Below are 22,462 nucleotides of genomic sequence, written 5' to 3' on the forward strand. Positions count from 1 at the left end.
AGAGCTGGCACTGTTACAAGTTCCATATAATACTCATTTCGTATTTGTAAGAAATTGATTTTTTAGTGTGGCAGCGGCTACACTGTGGGATTCCCTGCCATTTGATATCAGATAGGCGTGTCCACTATGCTCTTTCTGGTTCTGTGCCCAGAAGATTTTTGTTTAGACAAGGCTACCCAGACATGTAGAATATTGCTATATTTTTTAATCTGTTCTCAATTTATTGTTTTGCTTTAGGGTTTTTAGGGTTTTTACTAGTAATTTTATTGTTTTATTCTGTTTGTAAATTGCTTTGAGGTTTTGTTTTGTTTTTAATGATCAAACGGTGCATAGATTTTATGAAATAATAAACAGAAGAGAGGCTAGAAAGGATTTAACAGTGTGGTGCAGCTCATACATCAGTCCTGACAAACAAATAACAAAGCAAGGACAAGGCCTTTTTGAATAAAGCCACTTCACATTTAATTAAAAGGGGGTGGGGGTTAGAGAGGAAATCATTTTCACACAGATTCTGACATCAGCCAAAGTGGGTGGTGGAATAGGGGTAGGCCGCTCTTCGCACTAGGAGGTCCTTATTTATAGATATGCTCACAGAATAGCAGTGAAAAGCAAGTAGAGGCCGGTGACTTCTAATAAATTACATTCTTTACATTTGCACAAAGTGGAGTGGCCAGGAGGGAGGAAATGGAAGGGGGGCAGCATGGCAGGGGCTGTGTGGAGGGAAAAGGTGTGAGCTGAACACTGGGCTCCTGAGCCAGGAAAGGCAGTTTCTCCCACAGCCCTGGGGAATGGCTCATTGGGCAGTCTTGGTGGCTGGATTTCAGGGCCAGGGTGCTGTCCTGCTGCTTCCCAGATATTTGGAGCAACCTTGAGCTCCAGCCAGCACGCTGGGTTGGTGGGACCTGCCATCAAAAGCAGTTGGAAGGCGCCAGGTGAAGGGAAAACACCTCTCTCATCATCTTCCTGACTCAAAAGATAGACTTGCTTGGGCTTAGACTGCTACTGCTGCTGCTTTGATCCACCCCACCAAGGGCAGCGAACCCTTCCAGGCTCTTCTGCTCTCCCTCCCACAATGCAATGGCAGCACCCTTACTAGACTGAAAAGTGCCAGGACAGCATTGTGGGTGGGAGGTTTTTGCTGGTGCAGTGCAGGACCCCTTAAGTGAGACAGGTAGGCCTGGCGCTGGTCTGGATTGGGGAATGTTCCTTGGAACTGTGGCTTGAAGCACCCTTCTCCTCCTTGGCAAACTCTTCCCCCTCTTTAAATAGCCTGATGAAAAGTACCACTAGGCTGCAGTAATTTTACCAGTCAGTGAGAAGCCACCACTTAAGGGCTGGTAGATTTTGTGGAGGAAGGTGCTCATTGGGACAGTGCCCCCCTCTTGCTTTAGGTGTGTGTGTGTGTGTGTGTGTGAGAGAGAGAGAGAGAGAGCTCTTTTCTGCCCCAGCAGAAACCAACCCTGCAACTCGCTGCTGATGTCTAGCAGCCTGTGCAACATTGGTTTGTGTTCCTAAAATCATGCAATCTGGAAGGGGCCCAAAGGATCACCTAGTCCGACTGTGCTGACTTGTGGGCCCTGGTATTTCAACAGGCACGGGTGCTTGTGTATTGCACGCAACCACTTGTGTGCTCCCTGGGGCAGGGGGAGTGCGATGGTGATGGGCAAAAAGGAGCCTTGGCCTCCAGGAGGAGGAGATGGGGGTAGACAGGTGCTTCTCATTTCTTGGTGAGCAGAAATGTGTGGCAGTGTAGAGACAGCCTAGTCTCCTCCTGTCCTGGCTCTCCCTGCTCTCGCTGCTCAGTCTGGGTTGAGACTGACAGTTGTTTGGCTCATAAAGAAAGAAAGCCTGTCTTGGTATGGAAAGCGACAGAGCAGCCTGGATCTTGCCTGTGAAGTAGCTGCACTCCCAAAGTGATCCTTTGCAGAGCCTGGCCTCTATGCGCAAGACAGAAGGGGCCGGCTAGTAGGCTCCTGTCCCTTGGCATAAATGCAGTTGCCTTGCATGACCTAAACTGGCTGTAGTAGCTTCCGAGAGACCAGGGGCTGTGGCACAGAGTTGGGGGCCTTGCGGTGGCTGAAGCAGAAGAGAGCTCTCACTCCTCTAGCTTTTAGGGTTGAAGAAGAAGAAGAGTTTGGATTTGATATCCCGCTTTATCACTACCCTAAGGAGTCTTGGGTAGCGCTGTGGGTTAAACCACAGAGCCTAGGACTTGCCGATCAGAAGGTCGGCGGTTCGAATCCCGGCAACGGGGTGAGCTCCCGTTGCTTGGTCCCTGCTCCTGCCAACCTAGCAGTTCGAAAGCACGTCAAAGTGCAAGTAGATAAATAGGTACTGCTCTGGCGGGAAGGTAAACGGCATTTCCGTGCGCTGCTCTGGTTCACCAGAAGCGGCTTAGTCATGCTGGCCACATGACCCGGAGGCTGTACGCCGGCTCCCTCGGCCAGTAAAGCGAGATGAGCGCTGCAACCCCGGAATTGGCCACGACTGGACCTAATGGCCAGGGGTCCCTTTACCTTTAAAGAGTCTCAAAGTGGCTAACATTCTCCTTTCCCTTCCTCCCCCACAACAAACAAACTGTGAGGTGAGTGGGGCTGAGAGACTTCAGAGAAGTGTGACTAGCCCAAGTAACCCAGCAGCTGCATGTGGAGGAGCGGGGAATTGAACCCAGTTCACCAGATTACGAGTCCACCGCTCTTAACCACTACGCCACACCTGTTGCGCAGGAGCAGGGGCATACCCAGGCTTTGCATCAAGCCACCTTCTCTGCAGTCCTTTCCACAGGACTAGCATGAAGCTGTGGAGACAGGGCAGGTAGATCTGGGTACCTACAGGTGCAGGGTATGTGGAGGGGGGGAGGCACATAGGCGGGCCTGAACTACGGGCATGACAGCAGCAGGTAAATGCATTCCTCTCTTCAGACACATCCTCAAAGTCTCGCTGAATAGAGCTTGCAGGGGCCCCCAGATTTTGGGGTGGGGGGCAGACAGCAGGTGCAGCACAGAAGAATGTTACAGCCTAGATGGGTGGGATGGCAGGGCTGAGGGAGAGCAGGAAGCAGGTGCCACATATAGCTGGCCCAGGACCAGCTTGCAGGAAGAGTTGGGAACGCTGGGGCGGAAACGGGTAGAGGAAGCTGGCCTAGAAAGGGAGATTTTGGCAGTGGGTAAGAAACCAGAACAATAGAGTTGGAAGTGACTCCAAGGCTCACCTAGACCAACCCCCTGCAGAACGGGGGCCTGGACACATGCCTCGATTCCAAATGAAGCCCACCTCTATGCCCTTCTCCATGCCTGCGGGCACCGTGGTAGTGGCTGCATTCCTCCTGTAGACAGCACATCTTAGTGGCCATGAAATACTTCCGTTTGTCCAGTAGGGGCAGGAGCTAGCAAAGGAAGCTTTTTTCTTTTTGCTGGGGAGGGAGCCATCACCCTGCTGCTTGGTAGCCATTTAGATGAGAAGCAGCCCTAGGTCACGTTCACTCCAGCGGAGGCTAGGCACGTCCAGCGGGCAGCTGAGTACCAGTCACAAGGGGGCGGAAATCAGTGGGAGAGTGTGGCAAGGCTGCCCCCTGTGAGAAGAGGATGCTGGGGCAGAGACACCCTCTTCAATCTGGTCCTGCTGCAGGGTGGGAGTCTCCTTGGTGCCATGATGCTCAGATCTGCCCGCTGGGCCTCATTCTTGCCCAAGTTTAGAAAACCTGATGGGCCTTTGTGCCAAAGGGGGGAGAGGATGCATGGTCTGGGAGTAAAGCCAGCAACGGAATGAGCTTAAGGGTGGCAGCACAGAACACCTTATCTCCACCCTGGCCTCTTCCCACCCCACACATGGCTGATTTTCACCGGGGTGGGAGTGGGGAAGGGACTTGGCACCCCCCGCAGCCGCCACATCCAGCACAGGGTGCTCACCACTCTTTTCCTGACCCACTTTTCCTCTGCCCCAAGAGTCAAGGCATGGCAGCCACCTCTGCAGTGAGGGCGGTTGGGTGGTGGTGGTGGGGAGAAAGGAGCAACGTCCCTTCGAACGAGCTCGAGAGTAGCCCTAAAGCGTCTGTGATGAAAGACGGGTCGGCACACACGCACGGAGCGTCACGCCGGGCATGTCGGCTCTGTGTGTGGGCCGGGATCAGAAGAGGAAGGCTTTCTTCTTCAGCTCGTTCCGCTTCCACAGGGCCAGCTTGCCAAATTCGTCCGGCGACATCTCGAACGCACGCAGGAAATCCTCGGCTGACAGGTGGCGCTGGGATGGGGAGAGAAGGAAAAAGGCTTGCTCATTCATTCATTTGTTCATTTCATAAGATTCATGAAACCACTCGAGTGGTTTGCAGTCAAGGCACACGAAAAGTTAAAATAACTTTTTAGAAGCAAATGAAAACCTGAACCAACTTTCTAAAACATATGGGTAAAGGTAAAGGGACCCCTGACCATTAGGTCCAGTTGTGACCGACTCTGGGGTTGCAGCGTTCATCTCACTTTATTGGCCAAGGGAGCCGGCGTACAGCTTCCGGGTCATGTGGCCAGCATGACTAAGCCGCTTCAGAGCAGCGCACGGAAATGCCGTTTACCTTCCCTCCAGAGTGGTACCTATTTATCTACTTGCACTTTGATGTGTTTTCGAACTGCTAGGTTGGCAGGAGCAGGGACTGAGCAATGGGAGCTCACCCCGTCATGGGGATTCGAACCGTCGACCTTCTGATTGGCAAGTCCTAGGCTCTGTGGTTTAACCCACAGCGCCACCCGTGTCCCATAAACATTTGAGTAGGCGCTGCAAAAGGGTACAGTGAATATGCCGGCTTGAAATCAATCAGCAGGGAGTTCCAAAGTGTAGGTGCTGCCAGGCTGAAAGATAAGAGACTTCTTACAAATGTGGAGCCTATAATAATGCCGGTTCTGCCGATTGAAGTGGTCGAGTGGGCACATAGGGGGTAAGGCAAGGTGCTTGTCTTGAACGGGGTTGTATCTCATGTCAGATTCAAAGAACATGGGAAGCTGCCTTATCTTGAGTCAAGACAAGTGGTTTGTCTAGCTCAATATTATGCACACCAACTGGTGCCTTACAGAAATTGGACTACAGCTCCCATCGTCCCTGCCCACTGGCCATGTGGGCTGTTGAGGCTGCGGCGAGTTGAAGCCCAACAACATCTGGACCTTCTTACCCCACATGTGGCCCCTCTGCTGCTTCAATCAGCAGGACAGGCACGGTTACAAGTGCCCCATAATACCTCTTCCACATTTGTACGAACTTGATACTTTAGTGCAGCAGACCCCAAACTTTGGAACTCACTGCGTATTGACACCTTTACTCTTTTCAGCACCTGCTAAAAACATTTTTCTTTAAACCAGCCTGTCCAGATGTTTAGAAAGTTGATGCGAGTCTTAATATGTTTTTAGTCTCTGGTTATCTTAACTTTTTCCAATGTCTTGTTATTTCTTGCCAATTTAATTGCTTTTTCTTTTCTGTAAGCCCTTTTGAGTTTTTCTGACAATCGAGCGGCTTATACATTTTCTAAAACAACAACAACAACAACAACAACACAGTCATACCATGTGTGATGGCCTGGGATTCCGATTCAGAGGCTGAACCAGAGGAATCCCAGCCTGCACAGGAGTCCCCGCCTCCAGGGCCGGCTGAATTGGGGCAGGGCCTTGATTCTGAAGCGCCTGCACCTGTGTCGGAGTCTCAGGAGCAGGCACCAGGTGAATCCACTTTGGCTCCAGAGGTGGTTGAGGACTCAGTGCCTGCAGGTGAGTCTCCCCCTGGGCCCAGTAACCCTTCAGCCTCTCCTGAACTGCAGAGACTCAGGGCAGAGAGGTGAAGGGAACTGGTTGCTCCCAGGAGGAGTGCTCGCCTTAAGGCCAAGAGAGGCGGGTCTCCTGGGGGCCGGGACCGCCTCTGGCCTCAGAACAGATAAAGGCCAGTCGGCCCGGTCCCAGGTTGTGGGAGCAACGTCGTTGTTGAGTTCCTGTTCCTGCCCGGACCCAGACCTGACTCTCCAGTACTCCTGTCCCCGCCCGGCTTCCTGTTTTGGACCTCGCCCCGCTCCTTGTGGACTGATTCCAGGCTAGTGACCCAGGACCGGACTTTGACTACGCCTACGGTAACCTTCCCCCCGGGATCAGCACACCATGGTTGTCAAATGGAATCCATTCCAGAATTCTGTTCGACTTCCGTAAACATTTGACAACCAAAGTGTGGCTTCCGATTGGCTGCAGGTGCTTCCTGCACACAATCAGAAGCCGCATAATCCGTGTTGGATGTTCGGGTTCCAAAGAACGTTCGCAAACCAGAACACTCTCTTCCGGGTTTGCGGCGTTTGGGAGCCAAAATGTTCAAGTCGCAAGGCACTCAGGATCCAACGTACGACTGTAATAATGATGTTGTTGATAAAGATAATAGCAAGGAAGTGATTTTCAGGGTGTCAAGGTTGAGAAAGGTAGATCTGCACCAGTGCTATTTCTTTGTACCTCTAGCCTTGTCCTGTCCACGCCTGGAGGCAGTTTCACTCTTCCCCGATTCGTCACCATCAGCATCTCATAAGGGTAAATCTTCAGGGAGGAAGAAAAGCAAAGTTAACGAAGGGGCCACTTGGTTGCATTTCTTTGTGGGCGCATCAGGACACATTACCCCCATGCGAAAGATCGGTGGCCCCAGGGGCGGTTCTCACCTTTTGCTCCAGCATACTAGGGAGGGAGTTTCCCCTGTCCATCCGCCCTCTCTGGCCGTTCTGCGGAGGGAAAATAAACCCAACACAGTTGCAGGGCCTTCTCCCACAGAAATAGTGCTTGGCATGGCTGTGGACCCACAGGAGGCAGCCAGCTGCACCACCTTATTCCCTCCTGGCCCCCCTCTCAAACCCTCCTCAGCCTTAGAATCATAGAATCATAGAATCATAGAGTTGGAAGAGACCACCAGGGCCATCGGGTCCAACCCCCTGCCAAGCAGGAAACACCATCAGAGCACTCCTGACATATGGTTGTCAAGCCTCTGCTTAAAGACCTCCAAAGAAGGAGACTCCACCACACTCCTTGGCAGCAAATTCCACTGTCAAACAGCTCTTACTGTCAGGAAGTTGTTCCTAATGTTTAGGTGGAATCTTCTTTCTTGTAGTTTGGAACCATTGCTCCGTGTCCGCTTCTCTGGAGCAGCAGAAAACAACCTTTCTCCCTCCTCTATGTGACATCCTTTTATATATTTGAACATGGCTATCATATCACCCCTTAACCTCCTCTTCTCCAGGCTAAACATGCCCAGCTCCCTTAGCCGTTCCTCATAAGGCATCGTTTCCAGGCCTTTGACCATTTTGGTTGCCCTCCTCTGGACACGTTCCAGTTTGTCAGTGTCCTTCTTGAACTGTGGTGCCCAGAACTGGACACAGTACTCCAGGTGAGGTCTGACCAGAGCAGAATACAGTGGCACTATTACTTCCCTTGATCTAGATGCTATACTCCTATTGATGCAGCCCAGAATTGCATTGGCTTTTTTAGCTGCCGCGTCACACTGTTGGCTCATGTCAAGTTTGTGGTCAACCAAGACTCCTAGATCCTTTTCACATGTACTGCTCTCAAGCCAGGTGTCACCCATCTTGTATTTGAGCCTTCCTCTGGGGTTTGGGTGAGACGCCGTCACTCTCCCAGGTATCCTTGGCGGAAATGGCCTGATACATCACCTCTCGAGGGGGCCACCTGTGGTTGGGCATGTGTGCTCACCTGTAGACCTGCAAGACAGAAGGAAAGAGGCTGAAGGTGACAAGAGAACAGTCCCCTGCCAACTTCTTCAATTGGTTCATTGGCTAAGTAGCCAAGACCACTTAGTGTGATTCCTCCATTGTGGGGGGTTGGAGTAGATGATCCTCTGGCAGGGTTCGAAATTAGCAGGGTGCCAGGTGCATTTTGCACCTAAAGATTCTCCATCTGTGAGCACCTCAAAAAGTCTGGGTGCTTAATTTTCGCGCCTGGCTGACACTCGAGGATTACTGAAATGTATGTGCTTCGAAGCATCGAAGTACAGTGGTACCTCGGGTTACATACGCTTCAGGTTACAGACTCCGCTAAGCCAGAAACAGTACCTCGGGTTAAGAACTTTGCTTCAGGATGAAAACAGAAATCGTGCTCCGGCGGCACGGCGGCAGCAGGAGGCCCCATTAGCTAAAGTGGTCTTCAGGTTAAGAACAGTTTCAGGTGAAGAACGGACCTCCGGAATGAATTAAGTACTTAACCCCAGGTACCACTGTATATGTTAAGGATAGGCAATATGTTAATAAAAAGAGTGTTTTGAAAACTGAAGTATGGTACCCATATTTTTTATTGGAAACACCAAATTATTAGCAGTTTCTGCTTAAAATGTGATATTGACAATGTGTTATTTATGTGAATTGAGTATTAGTTCATGCCTATCAAAACAATAAAAAGTGTTGCCACACCCCTCCCCCCAAATGGCGACTAGACATTCTGTTTTGGCGCCTGCAACCCAGGTCCCAGGAGCCATTTGGCTCCTAGCTTTTCTATCCCAGTTTCTAACACTGCCCTTGGGGTCCCTTCCCACTCTACAATTCTGTGACCAGGAGGAAGGTCAGAAGTGGCTCAGAAGTAGCAGAAGAGGGTCCAAGCTAGGGCAGGTGACTGATGTCAGCAGATGAGAGGTCTGCCTTTGCCCAACCCCAACCCCGTAGCTTCACTTACCTGGGCTCCCTTTCTCGCTGCCGGCAGGACTGAACTCTGTGGACTGCAGCTGTAGAAGGCAAAAAAATGCAGAAGAGTCAGGGTCACCCACAGAGACATGCCAACCTTGGTGCCTTTGTGGAATGAAGAGAGGGGGCACTTCGATCTTTCCTAGGTCACATCCAGACCACACATCTAAAGCACACATCACTTTCCCCAAAGACTCCTGGGAACTGCAGCTTTGTAGAAAGGCAACCGATTGAACGTGTCCATGATGTGATTGTGCCTTTATTACTCAGGTTTTCTGCTTGGGGACAGAAGGATTTTCACCCCCACCTCCCAATAATGGCATGAGATGTGGGCTACTTGTGGGACCTCAGCCCCAGGCCAGCAGGTCTCTCTGCAGGGCCAATGCCAGCTGTGCGATTCTTGGTCAAAGATGGCGCGGATCAGAATTTGACAGCCATCTTCAAATACCTGAAGAGTTGCCCCATGGAAGACTGAGCAAGCTTGTTTTCTAGCTGCTCCAGAGGGGAGGACCCAAATCAAAGGGATTCAAAGGGCAAGGAAGGAGATTCCAATTAAATACAGTCGTACCTTGGAAGTCAAATGGAATCCATTCTGGAAGTCCATTCGACTTCCAAAACATTTGGAAGTCAAATCGCTGCTTCTGATTGGCCGCAGGAAGCTCCTGCGGCCAATCAGAAGCCGCAGAAGACCCGTCGGATGTTCGGCTTCCAAAAGAATGTTTGCAAACTGGAACAATCACGTCTGGGTTTGCGGCATCCGGGAGCCAAAACGTCTCAAGTTCCAGGGCGTTCGGGATCCAAGGTACGACTGTATTAGGAAGAACTTTCTGACTGTAAGAACAGTTTGACCCTTGGAAGAGACTTCCTTGGAACAGACCCTTGGAACAGACTCCCTTGGAAGACAGTGTTGGACCCTCCTTCCTCGGCGGTGCTTAGATGGCCATCTGTCAGGAATTCTTCAACTGTGGTTCCCTGCATTGCAGGGAGTTGGACTAGTCAGGGGTCAGCAAACTTTTTCAGCAGGGGGCCAGTCCACTGTCCCTCAGGCCTTGTGGGGGGCCAGACTATATTTTGGGGGGGAAATGAACGAATTCCTATGCCCCACAAAGAACCCAGAGATGCATTTTAAATAAAAGGACACATTCTACTCATGTAGAAACACCAGGCAGGCCCCACAAATAACCCAGAGATGCATTTTAAATAAAAGGACACATTCTACTCATGAAAAACACGCTGATTCCCGGACCGTCCGTGGGCTGGATTTAGAAGGCGATTGGGCCGGATCTGGGCCCCGGGCCTTAGTTTGCCTACCCATGGACTAGATGATGCTCCAACTCCCTGTTGTTCCTTCCCAACTCTACAATTTTATGATTCTATGGTTTCAGAGTGGAAGCAGGCACCAGAGGGACGGGCACAATCTGGAAGGGCAGCCCTTCTTCTGATCATTGAGATGATTTCCACCGCCTCAGATTGGATTGTTCTGGAGCCCTCTCTGCACCAGCAAAAGCAAGACTGCTTTCATAAAAAGGAAACCTGAGGACTTCTAGATGTGTGGAATATGCATATTCCCTCCAAACAGCTTCACTTTTTCTACTTCCATCCAAGGGATAGAGCAGAGATGGGCAGTGTGTCTCAACTCAAGACCTGCACCCCATTGTGGACAATCTTCTAGGGTCTGCGTTCAATGGAGCTCAGGGTGAGCGGCAAAACAGGTCAAAGCAGCAAATGCATTGCTCTCATTTCATAGCAGGCTACATACATTCCAGCAGCACAAAAGCCACACACAAACACCATTTCCAGGCAGGCAGGCAGGCAGGCAGGCAGGCAGGCAGGCAGGCAGGCAGGCAAGGGGCATTATAGCATTTTATGGGTCCAATCCAGACCGTGAAAGCGCTTGCAGTGAATGCAACCATGGGTTGGGGAAAGTCCCAAGAGAAGAAAGGGGAAAGACAAAAGTCTCTGTCACAACACTAGAACTCGTGGAAGCTGAAGGACTATGGTGGACTATGCCAAAAAGGCAAAACTGACTGGGAAAATCAGAAGCCAGGAAGAGAAAAAGATTAAGGAGGAATGGGAAAAAAATTATAATGTGCTCAAGAGAACACTGTGAACAATTTTTAAAAATTTGGCAGGATTTGAGTAATGCTTGTAACGTATGAAAAACAATAGAAAAATGGGTCATTATTCTTTTAACAAATTAGAGAAAGTAAGATAAGCAGATAAAATAAAATAAAGGATTGATAATGGTAACCATGGAAGGGCAGAGGGAAGTCAAGGGAAGGTTGGAAGGTTCAGGGCAGAGGCCCCTAACTGGCACTTTACCCTGGCGAGGGTGCTTCTCCCGTAGGCAGGAAGGGAGGAAGATTTCGAGCTTCCACCGTGAAGAGCTGAAAAAAGAGGAAGACCAGCAATTAATATGGCAGGGGAAAGGGCTCCTTTTAATATGGGTTGAGCAACAGTTCAAGAACATGGGCAGATGGTAGTGCTGGAAGGGAGCTTGGAAAAGGGGCAGGCCGTGGGGCTGCTGCTCAGGGTGGCAGCAAGACAAGGAGCTCTGGCCAAGGGACACACCTGCTGCTCTAGACCAGCCTTCCCCAACAGGGTTGCCCCAGCTGGTTTTGGACTACAGCTCCCATCAGCCCCGGGCAGCACAGCTCTTTGGTGCAGGGGCTGATGGGAGCGTGGCCAGGCTGGCAAGGATTGATGGGAGTTGTAGGCCACAACACTTGAAGGGCACCAGGGACAGCTCTCATGGGGCCAAATGCTCAGGCACACTTGCAGGAGGGCAGTTGCCTCTGTGTCTCCTGGGCTCTTTTGGCAAAACCTGCTTCTTCACACAGCACACAGCTGAACTGTGGAAATCTCTGCCACAGGATGCAATGAGAGCCACCAACCTTTAAAAGAGGATTAGACAAATTCATGTACACACTGCCTTGTGGGACATCTTTCGAAGAAAAGGCTAAGGTGTAAAGCCTACACAAATCCCAAATCCCTAAGACTGTAGGATGGCGTCTCGAATGCCTCCTTCCACAACTCCTGCAGCCAATCTGGTGTCAAATGTATTGCTCTGCTTTCCACCCCTGTCGTTCAGCCCAGACACTGAGGTCCAGCGCCGAGGGCCTTCTGGTGGTTCCCTCGCTGTGAGAAGTGAAGTTACAGGGAACCAGGCAGAGGGCCTTCTTGGTAGTGGTGCCCATCCTGTGGAACTCCCTCCCGTTAGATTTAAAGGAAATAAACAACTATCTGACTGTTAGGAGACATCTGAAGGCAGCCCTGTTTAGGGAAGTTTTCAATGTTTGATATTTTTGTGTGTTTTCAATATTCTGTTGGGAGCCATGCAGAGTAGCTGGGGAAACCCAGCCAAATGGGCAAGGTATAAATAAAAAATTATTATTATTATTATTATTATTATTATTATTATTATTATTATTATTATGTGTGGCATAGCGGTTAAGAGTGTTGGCCGAGGACCTGGGAGACTGGGGGTCAAATCCCCACTCAGCCATCATGAATCTCACTGGGTGACCTGGGTGACCTAACCTGCCTGGCAGGGTCGTTGAGAGGATAAAAAAGGGAAGAAGAGAACCATGATTGTGTCAGGAGTTCATCCTACACTCAAGTAGGACCCTGGCAGAGACACATGCCGACTGGCATGTTCCCTCCTTCCTGGTCAATCGTTCGGAAGCTTCATAAGCTTTCTTCTGCCCGAACATCACAGTGACTGATGCCAACCGACACTGGCACACTTAGAGATCTGCAGAGTTTGATCACCTTGCGTGACAGACCTCAGCAACTCAGCATTTTGGCTAATCTACTTTATTTACATATAAACACACAAGGAGCACTGCAACATGGCTCCCTCTCTCTCTAGCATCAGACAGCAAAGAGAAAGAAGTCCCACTTCATGGAACACAGTAACACAAACATCCTGTCTCCGTCACTTCCCACTCTGTGGAATTAAAACATACACCGTCATGTGATAGACAACAATCCCATGACTGCAATCATGGAGCAGGAATTCTAACAGAGTGCTACCTTGAGCTCCTTGGAGGAAAAAGTGGATTATAAATGCAAACAAACAAAAAGGGGTGCATGAAAGATGTGCCCTTCCTGTTTTAGGACAAAAAGAATGAGAAGCATGGGAAATCAGCCCCTGGTTTTAGCAGGGGGTGGGGTGGGGGTTGCTTACTCACAGGAGTGGAAGGGCGTCCGGTCCGGAAGCGAACGGGTTTTCCTCCGTATGGGGAGAGACTTCTCCATCTCCTCCTTGAGGATGAGCTTGCCAAGGTTGGAGGCCACCTGGCGGAGAGATAGAGTGGGGGCGGGGAGCTCAGCCACACAAGGAGCCACCGGCACCCAGGAGCACCCCCACCCGGCTTCGCCTGACTGCAAGCCCCCTGCCCACCTTGCTCAGCTCTTGTTTCTGCAGCTCTCGCAGGCTCCCCAGTTCTTCCGTGCTGTCCTCATCCTCATCCTCGCCTCTTTTGGAGGCCATCCGCCGCCGCCACTCAGTCTCTGCAGAAACACAAGGCAGGAGCGTGTCTCACACGTGGCAGACAGCTTCTTGGGCGGAAGGTCTCCTCACCTTCAAAAATGATGCTCCCCCCCCCCCCCCGATTTCAGAGGAGATCGTCCCCAGGTGAGTGTGCTTAGGGCCGAAACCTGATAGTAGCCATTTGGGGAGGGGATGATGAAAGGGACCAAAGGGGGTGAAGCTAGGACTCTATAAAGCCCTTAGTAACGTGGGGCCAGTTTACCATGTGGAGTTTACCATGTGGAGCCTCCACATGGATTACTTCACTGCTAGATTACTGCTATGCGCTCTGTGTGGGGCTTGCCTTGCACCTGATCTGGAGGTTGCAATGAGTGTAGAATGCTGCAGCACAATTGCTGACAGGCTTTGGCAGCACAGAACACCTGCGCTGATAAATCTGCCCTGGTGGCCAGGTTCAAGGGGTTGCTATTCTTATATCAACCACCCATAACAACATGGGACCAAAAAAATTAAAAATCATTCCAGTACCAACTTAGAGACCAACTAAGTTTGTTCTTGGTATGAGCTTTCGTGTGCAAGTGTGCATGCACACGAAAGCTCATATCAAGAACAAACTTAGTTGGTCTCTAAGGTGCTACTATGGACTGCAAGAAGATCAAGCCTATCCATTCTGAAGGAAATCAGCCCTGAGTGCTCACTGGAAGGACAGATCCTGAAGCTGAGGCTCCAATACTTTGGCCACCTCATGAGAAGAGAAGACTCCCTGGAGAAGACCCTGATGTTGGGAAAGATGGAGGGCACAAGGAGAAGGGGACGACAGAGGACGAGATGGTGGGACAGGGTTCTCGAAGCTACCAGCATGAGATTGACCAAACTGCGGGAGGCAGTAGAAGACAGGAGTGCCTGGCGTGCTCTGGTCCAGGGGGTCACAAAGAGTCGGACATGACTAAACAACTAAACAACAACAAGGTGCTACTGGAAGGATTTTATTATTATTATTTTGTTTCGACTATGGCAGACCAACATGGCTACCTACCTGGAACTAGGACATGGGACCAGTTTGCCTGCGAGATCACCTCACCCCATATATGTCTGCTCAGCCGCCGCATTCTGTGCAGCTGGCATTATTACAGGGCTATATAATACCTGTTCTTCACTTGTAAGAAACTGGTCATTTAGTGTGGCAGCGCCTGCACTTTGGAACTCCTTGCCTATTGAAATCAGGCGGGCACCTTCACTGCATTCTTTTGGGTGCCTGCTGAAAACATTCTTGTTTAGACAAGCCTGCCCAGGCATGTGGAATGGTGATGTATGTTTTAATCTGCTTTTATTTATTTATTTTGAAGGTTGTAAATAGCTGTTTTGGAAATGCAAAAGATCTCGCAAGGAATCGCTACCGTTTAAAACTGCCAGGACGAAGCAGCAACCCCATCAAAGAAAAGAAAAGCAGTATCCAGCCTCTGCTCGATTCTTTTCCTCATTATCCAACTTCCTCTATGCTAATCTCTCACAAGCAAACTTGAAAGCCTTGTTATCGCCTCATTTGTTTTTCCAGAAAAAGGAGACCAATCGCCCTGGCACCTTGCCAGATGGCATCATTGCTCCAGTTCTGGGGGAAAAGCCCCACAGCTATGCTCCCCTGCATTCCCCCATACACTACCCCACTGGCTGACAGAAAAACACAGCAAGGACCACCTACCCACAACTGCCAAGGAAGGTGGGCACGGCCAGTAGTCCGTCTCAATCTTGGCTGGCTGGTTGGGGTCGGGCGGCTGGGCAGCCGGGAACTTGGAGGATTCGATGATCAGGTCCTCAATCAGGTGCTTGCTCTGCGGGGTTGGCGTCACCGACTGCTCTGCAAGGTGCAAATGGGGGGGGGGGGCAGGTGACTCTGAGCCTCTGCTGTGTGTAGCCCCACCTTCGCCCACCCCAGAGGGCACCAGGGAGCACCACCTACCTCTCTGCTTGTAGATGGGGGGCTTCTTGTAGATGTTCATCTCTGCCGTGTTGGTATCTGGGGAAGGAACAGGGAGGTGCTTAGGAGATGCAGCAACTGATTTTGGGGGCCACTTCTCAGGGAGACCCCCGAGGGTGGTTTCCCAGTCTGCTGCTGCCCATATTTCTCCTTTTAAAGGTAAAGGGGCCCCTGACCATTAGGTCCAGTCGTGACCGACTGTGGGGTTGCGGCGCTTATCTCGCTTTATTGGCCGAGGGAGCCAGCGTACAGCTTCCGGGTCATGTGGCCACCAGGACTAAGCCGCTTCTGGCAAACCAGAGCAGCGGTACCTATTTATCTGATTGCACTTTGATGTGCTTTTGAACTGCTAGGTGGGCAGGAGCTGGGACGGAGCAATGGGAGCTCATCCCGTCGCGGGGATTCGAACCGCCGACCTTCTGATCGGCAAGCCCTAGGTTCTGTGGTTTAACCCACAGCGCCACCTGTAAACCAAGGGTACCACTGTAATAATAATAAACAACTCTCATCATACCCAGGGTAGCAAAGGCTGCCCCAACGTAGAAGAGTTACAATACCACAGAGGGGGTTTCTAAGAAGCTGCTTTGGAGAAGGACTGAAGGGCACAGGTTAAATATTACCTGCCTGAAACCTGGAGAGCAGCTGCCAGTCACTGGACTGTAGGCAACAGTGAGCAGGACAGGCCAATGGCCTGACTCAGTACATTTAAGGCAGCTTGCTACACTCCAGGGTTGAAGGGCCTGGCCCAGGGGAGTTCAAGGTAGAGGGGAGCAGGGCAGATTTTGGGCCACGTAAAAGGAGAAATATAAGGGACACGGGTGGCGCTGTGGGTTAAACCACAGAGCCTAGGACTTGCCAATCAGAAGGTCGGCGGTTCGGATCCCCGCGACGGGGTGAACTCCCGTTGCTCGGCCCCAGCTCCTGCCAACCTAGCAGTTCGAAAGCACTGGGGTCCCTTTACTTTACCTTTACCTTGGTTTACGAACTTAATCCATTCTGGAAATCCATTCTTAAACCAAAGCGTTCTTAAACCAAGGCATGTTTCCCATAGCAGCGGGGGACTCAATTTACAAATGGAACACACTCAACAGGAAGCAAAACATGTTCTTATTCCAAGGAATAGTTCACAAACCAAAATGCCTACTTCTGGGTTTGCAGCGTTCTTAATCCAAGTTGTTCAAAAACTAAGCTGTTCTTAAACCAAGCTACCAGTGTATTTTTATTTTCTTCATCATCTTTTATATCCTGCCTTTTCCCCAGACTGGGACTCAAGGCGGCTGACACAAATTAAAACACCACCAATTAAATAAGTTAAGAAACATATAAAAAGTAATCAAACTTTAATAGAATTAAAGCAATTTTAAAAACTCGTCTATTAAAATACAAATAATAAAACAGCACAGCACTTATTAAAAGCCCTTTCCTTAAAAAACAACAGTCTGTCCCCAAAGGCCTGTTGGAATAAGAAGGTCTCCTCCTGCTGGCAGAAGGACCGCAAGGAGGGGCCCCGCCTGGCTTCTCCAGGGAGGGAGTTGTAAAGTATGGGAGCAGCCACCGAGAAGGCCCTCTCCTGCGCCCCCCCACCAAGTGGGCCTGTGAGGGTGGTGGAACTAGGAGAAGGACCTCCCCTCAAGATCTCTAAACCCGGGCAGGTTCTTATAAGGGAATATGGTCCTTCAGAGAGCCTGGGCCTAAGTCATATAGGGCTTTATAGGCCACGACCAGCACTTTCAATTGTGCTCAGGAACAGATTGGCAGCTAGCGGAGCTGTTCTAACAAGGGGGTCAATATTCTGTCTGGCTGAAGATCTTTGAGCCAGCTGACATTTCTCAGCCCTTTTCAAAGGCACGTAGCGTGTGATTGCTGCATTGCAGGGGCTGGACTGGATGACCTTTGGGGTCCCCTCCAACTCGTTACAATTCTATGACTGAGACCCCCCCCCCCGGAGAGGCTGCAGCTGATGGAGGGCAGGGAAGGGTCTGGGGGAGCAGTCTAAGGCATGGGTGGGGGTGTCAGGAAAGCCTGAAGGCGCCTTTGGCAAGGGGGGGTGTGGCCCTACCAGGGCGGTGGAAATGGTGGACTCCGCTGCGGCTGCTGCTGCTGGTTCGGCGGCTGCCAGGCTGGGAGGCGTTGCCTGGAGACTTGCTCTCCTCCATCCAGTCGCGAGTGACCTGTGGGCAGAGCAAAGGAGGTCAGAGGAGGCCAGCAGTCTGGTTTCAGGACTGGCCCAAGACATTTTGCCGCCTGAGGCAAAAGGGGAGAAAATAGGAGGCAGGTGGCAACGGTCGCTCTGCTCTTCCCTGGTGGCAGCTGCGAGCTACAAGCACAGGGGGCAGCGGGCGGAAGGCTCCCTGGGTCCCCAGATCTGCAGCTCCCCCCAGCTGTCTCCAGCCTGCAGCCTGAGGCAACTGCCTCATCGGCAGTAACGGGTGGGCCGGCCCCGGCCTTAATTGCCACACAGTCCTTTCCCTCCCGTTGCAGAAGACCAGCCTGCCCCCTGCCCTCCACCAAGAGACAGTCAGCGGCCGAGGAGCTGTGCTGGCTTGTCGTTTGGCAAGGAGTCCTGCAAACCGGCTTGCCTCTTGGCCAGAGGGCTTCTGGAGCTGACAGGGCCTGGTGCGCTGAGCTCAATTGCTGCCCGTGTAGATGCAGGAACAGATCCCTCTCCCCGCCACCCTGTCGCACTGACAGCCTTGCACATCTCTTCCCCACTCCCTCCCTCCCACTGGCCTCTTCTCTGCTCTTGGTAACCCATCTTGGAAACCCATCTCCAAGGCAACCTTGAGAAACACTTACTTCTGGAGAAGGAGGAGGAGAGAGGGATTTGGGCGAGAGGGAGCGCTGCAGAAAGGAGTCAAGAGAGAGAGAGAGAGAGAACTTCACTTGATGCCGCTCACATCTGAGTCATCTATTACGTCTAAAAAGGCTTTCTTACAGAAGATGGAGCGAGCTTGTTTTCTGCCTCTCCGGAGAGGAGGACCCAAACCGATAGATTCAGATTCCAGGAAAGGAGATTCTGGCTAAAGCATCGGAAGAACTTTCTGAGGGTAAGAGCCATTTGACAATGGAAGCGACTCCCTTGGGACGTGGCAAAATCTCCTTCATTGGAGGTTTATAACAGAGCTTGAGTCATGTATGATCTAGTTGAGATTCCAGCATTTCAGGGGGTTAGACTAGATGAGCCTTAGGGTCCCTCCCACCCTAGTTTTCTATGATTCTGTGTCTATACTGCAAGCCACAGTGGGGCTCGTGAAACACAAAAACCTCACAGTATTAATTAGCCAGCCATTACAGAACTGGCCTTACTGTTTCCTTTAAATATATATATATATATATTTATTAGTTTTTTTCAACATATCATTTCCAACATTCATAAAACATAATTTCTTATCTTATACAATATTTTTGACTTCTGTCAACTCCTCTGATGATTTTCCGTTTTTATCACTTATTCTGCATTTCTTAAATTCTCTATTACTTTTAATTATCATTAACTAATAATTCTCCAGGGTGGCACTGTGGGTTAAACCACATAGCCTAGGACTTGACAATCAGAAGGTTGGCAATTTGAATCCCTGCGACGGGGTGAGCTCCCGTTGCTCTGTCCCTGCTCCTGCCAACCTAGCACGTCAAAAGCGCAAGTAGATAAATAGGTACTGCTCCGGCAGGAAGGTAAACGGCGTTTCCGTGCGCTGCTCTGGTTCACCAGAAGCGGCTTAGTCATGCTGGCCACATGACCTGGAAGCTGTACGCTGGCTCCCTAAAAAAGCGAGATGAGCGCCGCAACCCCAGAGTTGGCCATGACTGGACCTAATGGTCAGGGGTCCCTTTACCTTTACTTTTAATAATTCTCCTCACAGTCTTTCTTGCAATATTTCAAATAATCCTCCTTACAGAACTTCTTGCAATCCTACTAGCGTAATCTGTTCATTACAATTACTTTTCAAATAGTTCGTATATTTACTCCAGTTTCTAAGAATCTCTGGTCCCGCAAGTTTCGAATCCTTCCTGTTAATTTATCTAACTCGGCATAGTCCATCAATTTCATCCTCCATTCCTCTTTCGTCGGGCTTTGCTGTTTCCTAACAACTCCTACAGAATCACAACCTCAAAATAGCTTTTGCTACGGTACTCTGGGCAAAGCAAAGGACCCACCCCAGGCCCAGAAAGGGGAGTTGGGCTGGCCTACCTCTCGGCTCCTTGGCCTCTCCACGTGGTCCAGGAGGGAGTAGGTAAAGTGGGGCTCATAGATCATCAAGTCGGGGCGCTCTATGTCAAGGATTGCCTTGTCTTTGGGGATTGCTGCTAAGTCCTTGTAGACTTCATTGTCCATTTTTGCCTGGGAAGGAAGACAGAAGCATCAGCGTTCCAGGTCTTGATTCAGGAAGTATTCAAATACACACTCTCACTTCCAAACCTAAAGCTATATTACGTTGCACAACATATTAATTTGTCAATGGATCTGGATATTCGAGCCGACTTAAAAGCTACAAACTTTTGAGCCTGGTTGCCTACATTAAATATCATGGGGTAGAAACACAGCTAGACCAAAGCAAACAATCTCTTTTTGATTACAAATTGGTTGAAAATATGATATGGCAGCCATCTTCAAATATCTCAAAGGCTGTCACATGGAAGATGGAGCAAGTTTGTTTTCTCCTGCTCTAGAGGGTAGGACTCAAACCAATGGCTCCAATCACACAAAAGGAGATTCTGACTAAACATCAGGAAGGACTTTCTGTTAAGAGCTGTTTGACAATGGAATGGGTTCCCTCCTCTGCACACCTTCCAGCTTCTCAATATCCTTCTTAAACTGTGGTACCCAGAACTGGACACAGTACTCCAGGTGTGGTCTGACCCAAGCAAAATAAAGCAGGACTATTCCTTCCCTTGATCTGGAGACTGGACCTCTGCTGAATAGAATTAGCTTTGCTTGCTGCTGCATCACACTGTTGGGTAATGGAGAAATGCTATTGGGTGATCTCTTGATCTTCTCCACACAGAGGACCTAATACTTGCTGGATCATCCTGAGCTTTGGCCCACCTGACCTTTCTCCCTGCAGCTGTTGGCTACTCATGTACAGTGGTGCCTCGCAAGATGAAATTAATTCGTTCCGCAAGTCTTTTCGTCTTGCGAGTTTTTCGTCTTGCGAAGCACGGTTTCCCATAGGAATGCATTGAAAATCAATCAATGCGTTCCTATGGAAACCGCCTTCAGACCAGGTCCGGGGACAGTCTGTCCCCCGACCTCTTCTGAAGGCCGGCGGGGGGGGGGGGCGAAAGTCTTTGCTTCCCCCCGCCTGCCTTCCCGGGACAGCGGAGACTTCTCCGCTGTCCCGGGGCGATTTTAAAATGCTGGCGGGCGGCAGCGAAGCCTTCGCTGCCGCCCGCCAGCATTTTAAAAACCCTGGGACAGCGGAGGACTCCGCTGTCCGGGGCGATTTTAAAGCCCCCGGGAAGGCAGGCAGGGGGGACAAAGACTTTTGCCCCCCGCCCGCCTTCAGAAGAGGTCCAGAGGGCTCTCCAAGCTGCGGATAGCAGCCTGCTGCCCCGCGCGAGGGGCGCTCTTAAGCAGAGCGCCCCTCGTGCGGGGCAGCAGGCTGCTATCCGCAGCCTAGGCGGGAACTCTTCTGAAGGCTGGCGGGGGAGAAGGGCTTTTCTTCCCACCGCCAGCCTTCAGAACAGCCTTCTGAATGTTGGCGGTGGGGAGGAAAACCTTCCTCCCACCGCAAGTCTTCAAGACAGGTCCGGGAACAGAGGAGAAGCGCTGCGCACCTTCCCCTCTGTTCCCGGACCTGTCCTGAAGGCTTGCGGTGGGAGGAGGGCTTTCCTCCCCACCGCCAACATTCAGAATGCTGTTCTGAATGTTGGCGGTGGGGAGGAAAAACCTGTGGGATGTAAACACAGGAGCAGTCAATGACAACATTCCTAGAGTGTACATGTTAGAACATGGGGAGGGATGTCTGTCTGGCAAGCAGGTAAACTTCCTGGGGACGGACTTCCTCCACATGTGACCAGAGGTGGGTGTGGCCTCACCTGTGCAGGTAATGATAAAAGCACAGGGCAGGCAGCCATTCTCTCTCTTGCCTCTTGCCTCTCTCTGCCATCTTCCTTCCATGAGGAAACATCTAAGGATGCTCTCTTGGCTCCCAGCCAAGAGAGGAGATAAGGGCTATCTTGCTACAAGATAGATTTCTAAGTGTATGTAACCTTTTTAAGCCTGCCTACCTTCTGGGATCATATTGTGAACAGAACGTGAGTAAACTCTTTTATACTTTTATAAAGACTGTGTCGTGTCTTGTATTTTAAGAGGGAACAAAGGGGAAATTACCAGAGTAATTATTATAGAGGTTCTAGCGAACCTGTGCACATGTTACCGTTGCGTACTTAAAGGGGAATGTCTATAAACTCTGCTGATATTTTGGGAACTTGTTAGTACAAGTTGGATAAGGATATAATTAGTCAATATATCCTCTCCTGCACCCCAGAACATTCCCACAAAGGGTTATTGGCCCCAGTATTGCATATTTCTGCGTATTTTTCAAGGATTACATTGGATTGTGATTTTGAATTGAGTAGTATTTTTCTGAGTTAACTTCCTGGTAAGCACATGGTCCTTTGTTCCATTGTGCAGTGGGGATTAAGCAACCCCCCCCCCTTCCCTCAGAGTTCACAGTGACCCAAGGCAGTGAAGAACTGTTTTGAATTTTGAGATTTTTGAGATTTTGATTTTAAAATTTTGAGAAATTTTGAAATTTTTGAAGAATTTTCAAATTTTTGGATTTTAAGATGGCTAGAGCAGCTTTTGATAGTGATGCAAAGCTAGGAATGCCTGTGCTGAATGAACACAATTTCATACACTGGAAGCAGCGCTTGATAGCATGTTTAGATTATAAGCACATTCTGGAAGCTTTAAACCCTCAGCCTACGGGATCGTCTGAGGAGGATTTAGCCAAGATAAGTGCTTGGAAACGCATGAACAGCGAAGCTAGACACATAATTTTGAGTGGACTTCGTGATGAGCAGCTATCATTAATAAATAGTACAGATGATGCATCTCAAATCTTAAGAGATATTGAGCGTGTGTATGGAGAATCTAGCATAAACTGCTTCAGAAACTTGGTGTGTAAATTAACCAGAGTGAGGATGAATTCAAAAGAGGAATTCACAGAGCACATCAACAAGTTTACTGAGATTATTCAAAGAATTGATCTGACTCCCAAAGCTTTTGATGAAGATACAAAGATAGCATTTTTGTTATCATCGCTTGGACCACGCTTTAGCGCATTTGTAAGTTTGATGGATC

At 50.1% G+C, this 22,462-nt stretch overlaps 1 protein-coding gene across 6 annotated transcripts in view; it reads right to left on the reverse strand.

Annotated features, from left to right (window-relative positions):
* Positions 1-437: 437 nt before the first annotated feature.
* DMTN (dematin actin binding protein) overlaps positions 438-22,462 on the reverse strand; it is a 68,125-nt gene continuing 46,100 nt past the window's right edge. For 2 of the 6 annotated variants that reach the window (XR_014567599.1, XR_014567601.1), the window contains exons 5-16: positions 19,346-19,495; positions 17,953-17,997; positions 17,216-17,327; positions 15,139-15,195; positions 14,881-15,036; positions 13,092-13,201; positions 12,880-12,985; positions 11,009-11,073; positions 8,675-8,727; positions 6,665-6,724; positions 6,465-6,545; positions 438-4,239 (exon numbers count right to left, since the gene is read on the reverse strand). Coding sequence is in view for 3 of the 6 variants with exons in the window: in XM_083753374.1 (XP_083609500.1) it covers positions 4,126-4,239; positions 6,465-6,549; positions 8,675-8,727; positions 11,009-11,073; positions 12,880-12,985; positions 13,092-13,201; positions 14,881-15,036; positions 15,139-15,195; positions 17,216-17,327; positions 17,953-17,997; positions 19,346-19,495 (1,053 nt within the window). In the remaining 3 variants the exon portion in view is untranslated. The other 4 variants (XM_083753372.1, XM_083753373.1, XR_014567600.1 and 1 more) reach the window with 3 other exon arrangements.

The sequence above is a fragment of the Podarcis gaigeae genome (assembly GCF_964106915.1).
Source record: "Podarcis gaigeae genome assembly, chromosome: 8".
NCBI lineage: Eukaryota > Metazoa > Chordata > Lepidosauria > Squamata > Lacertidae > Podarcis > Podarcis gaigeae.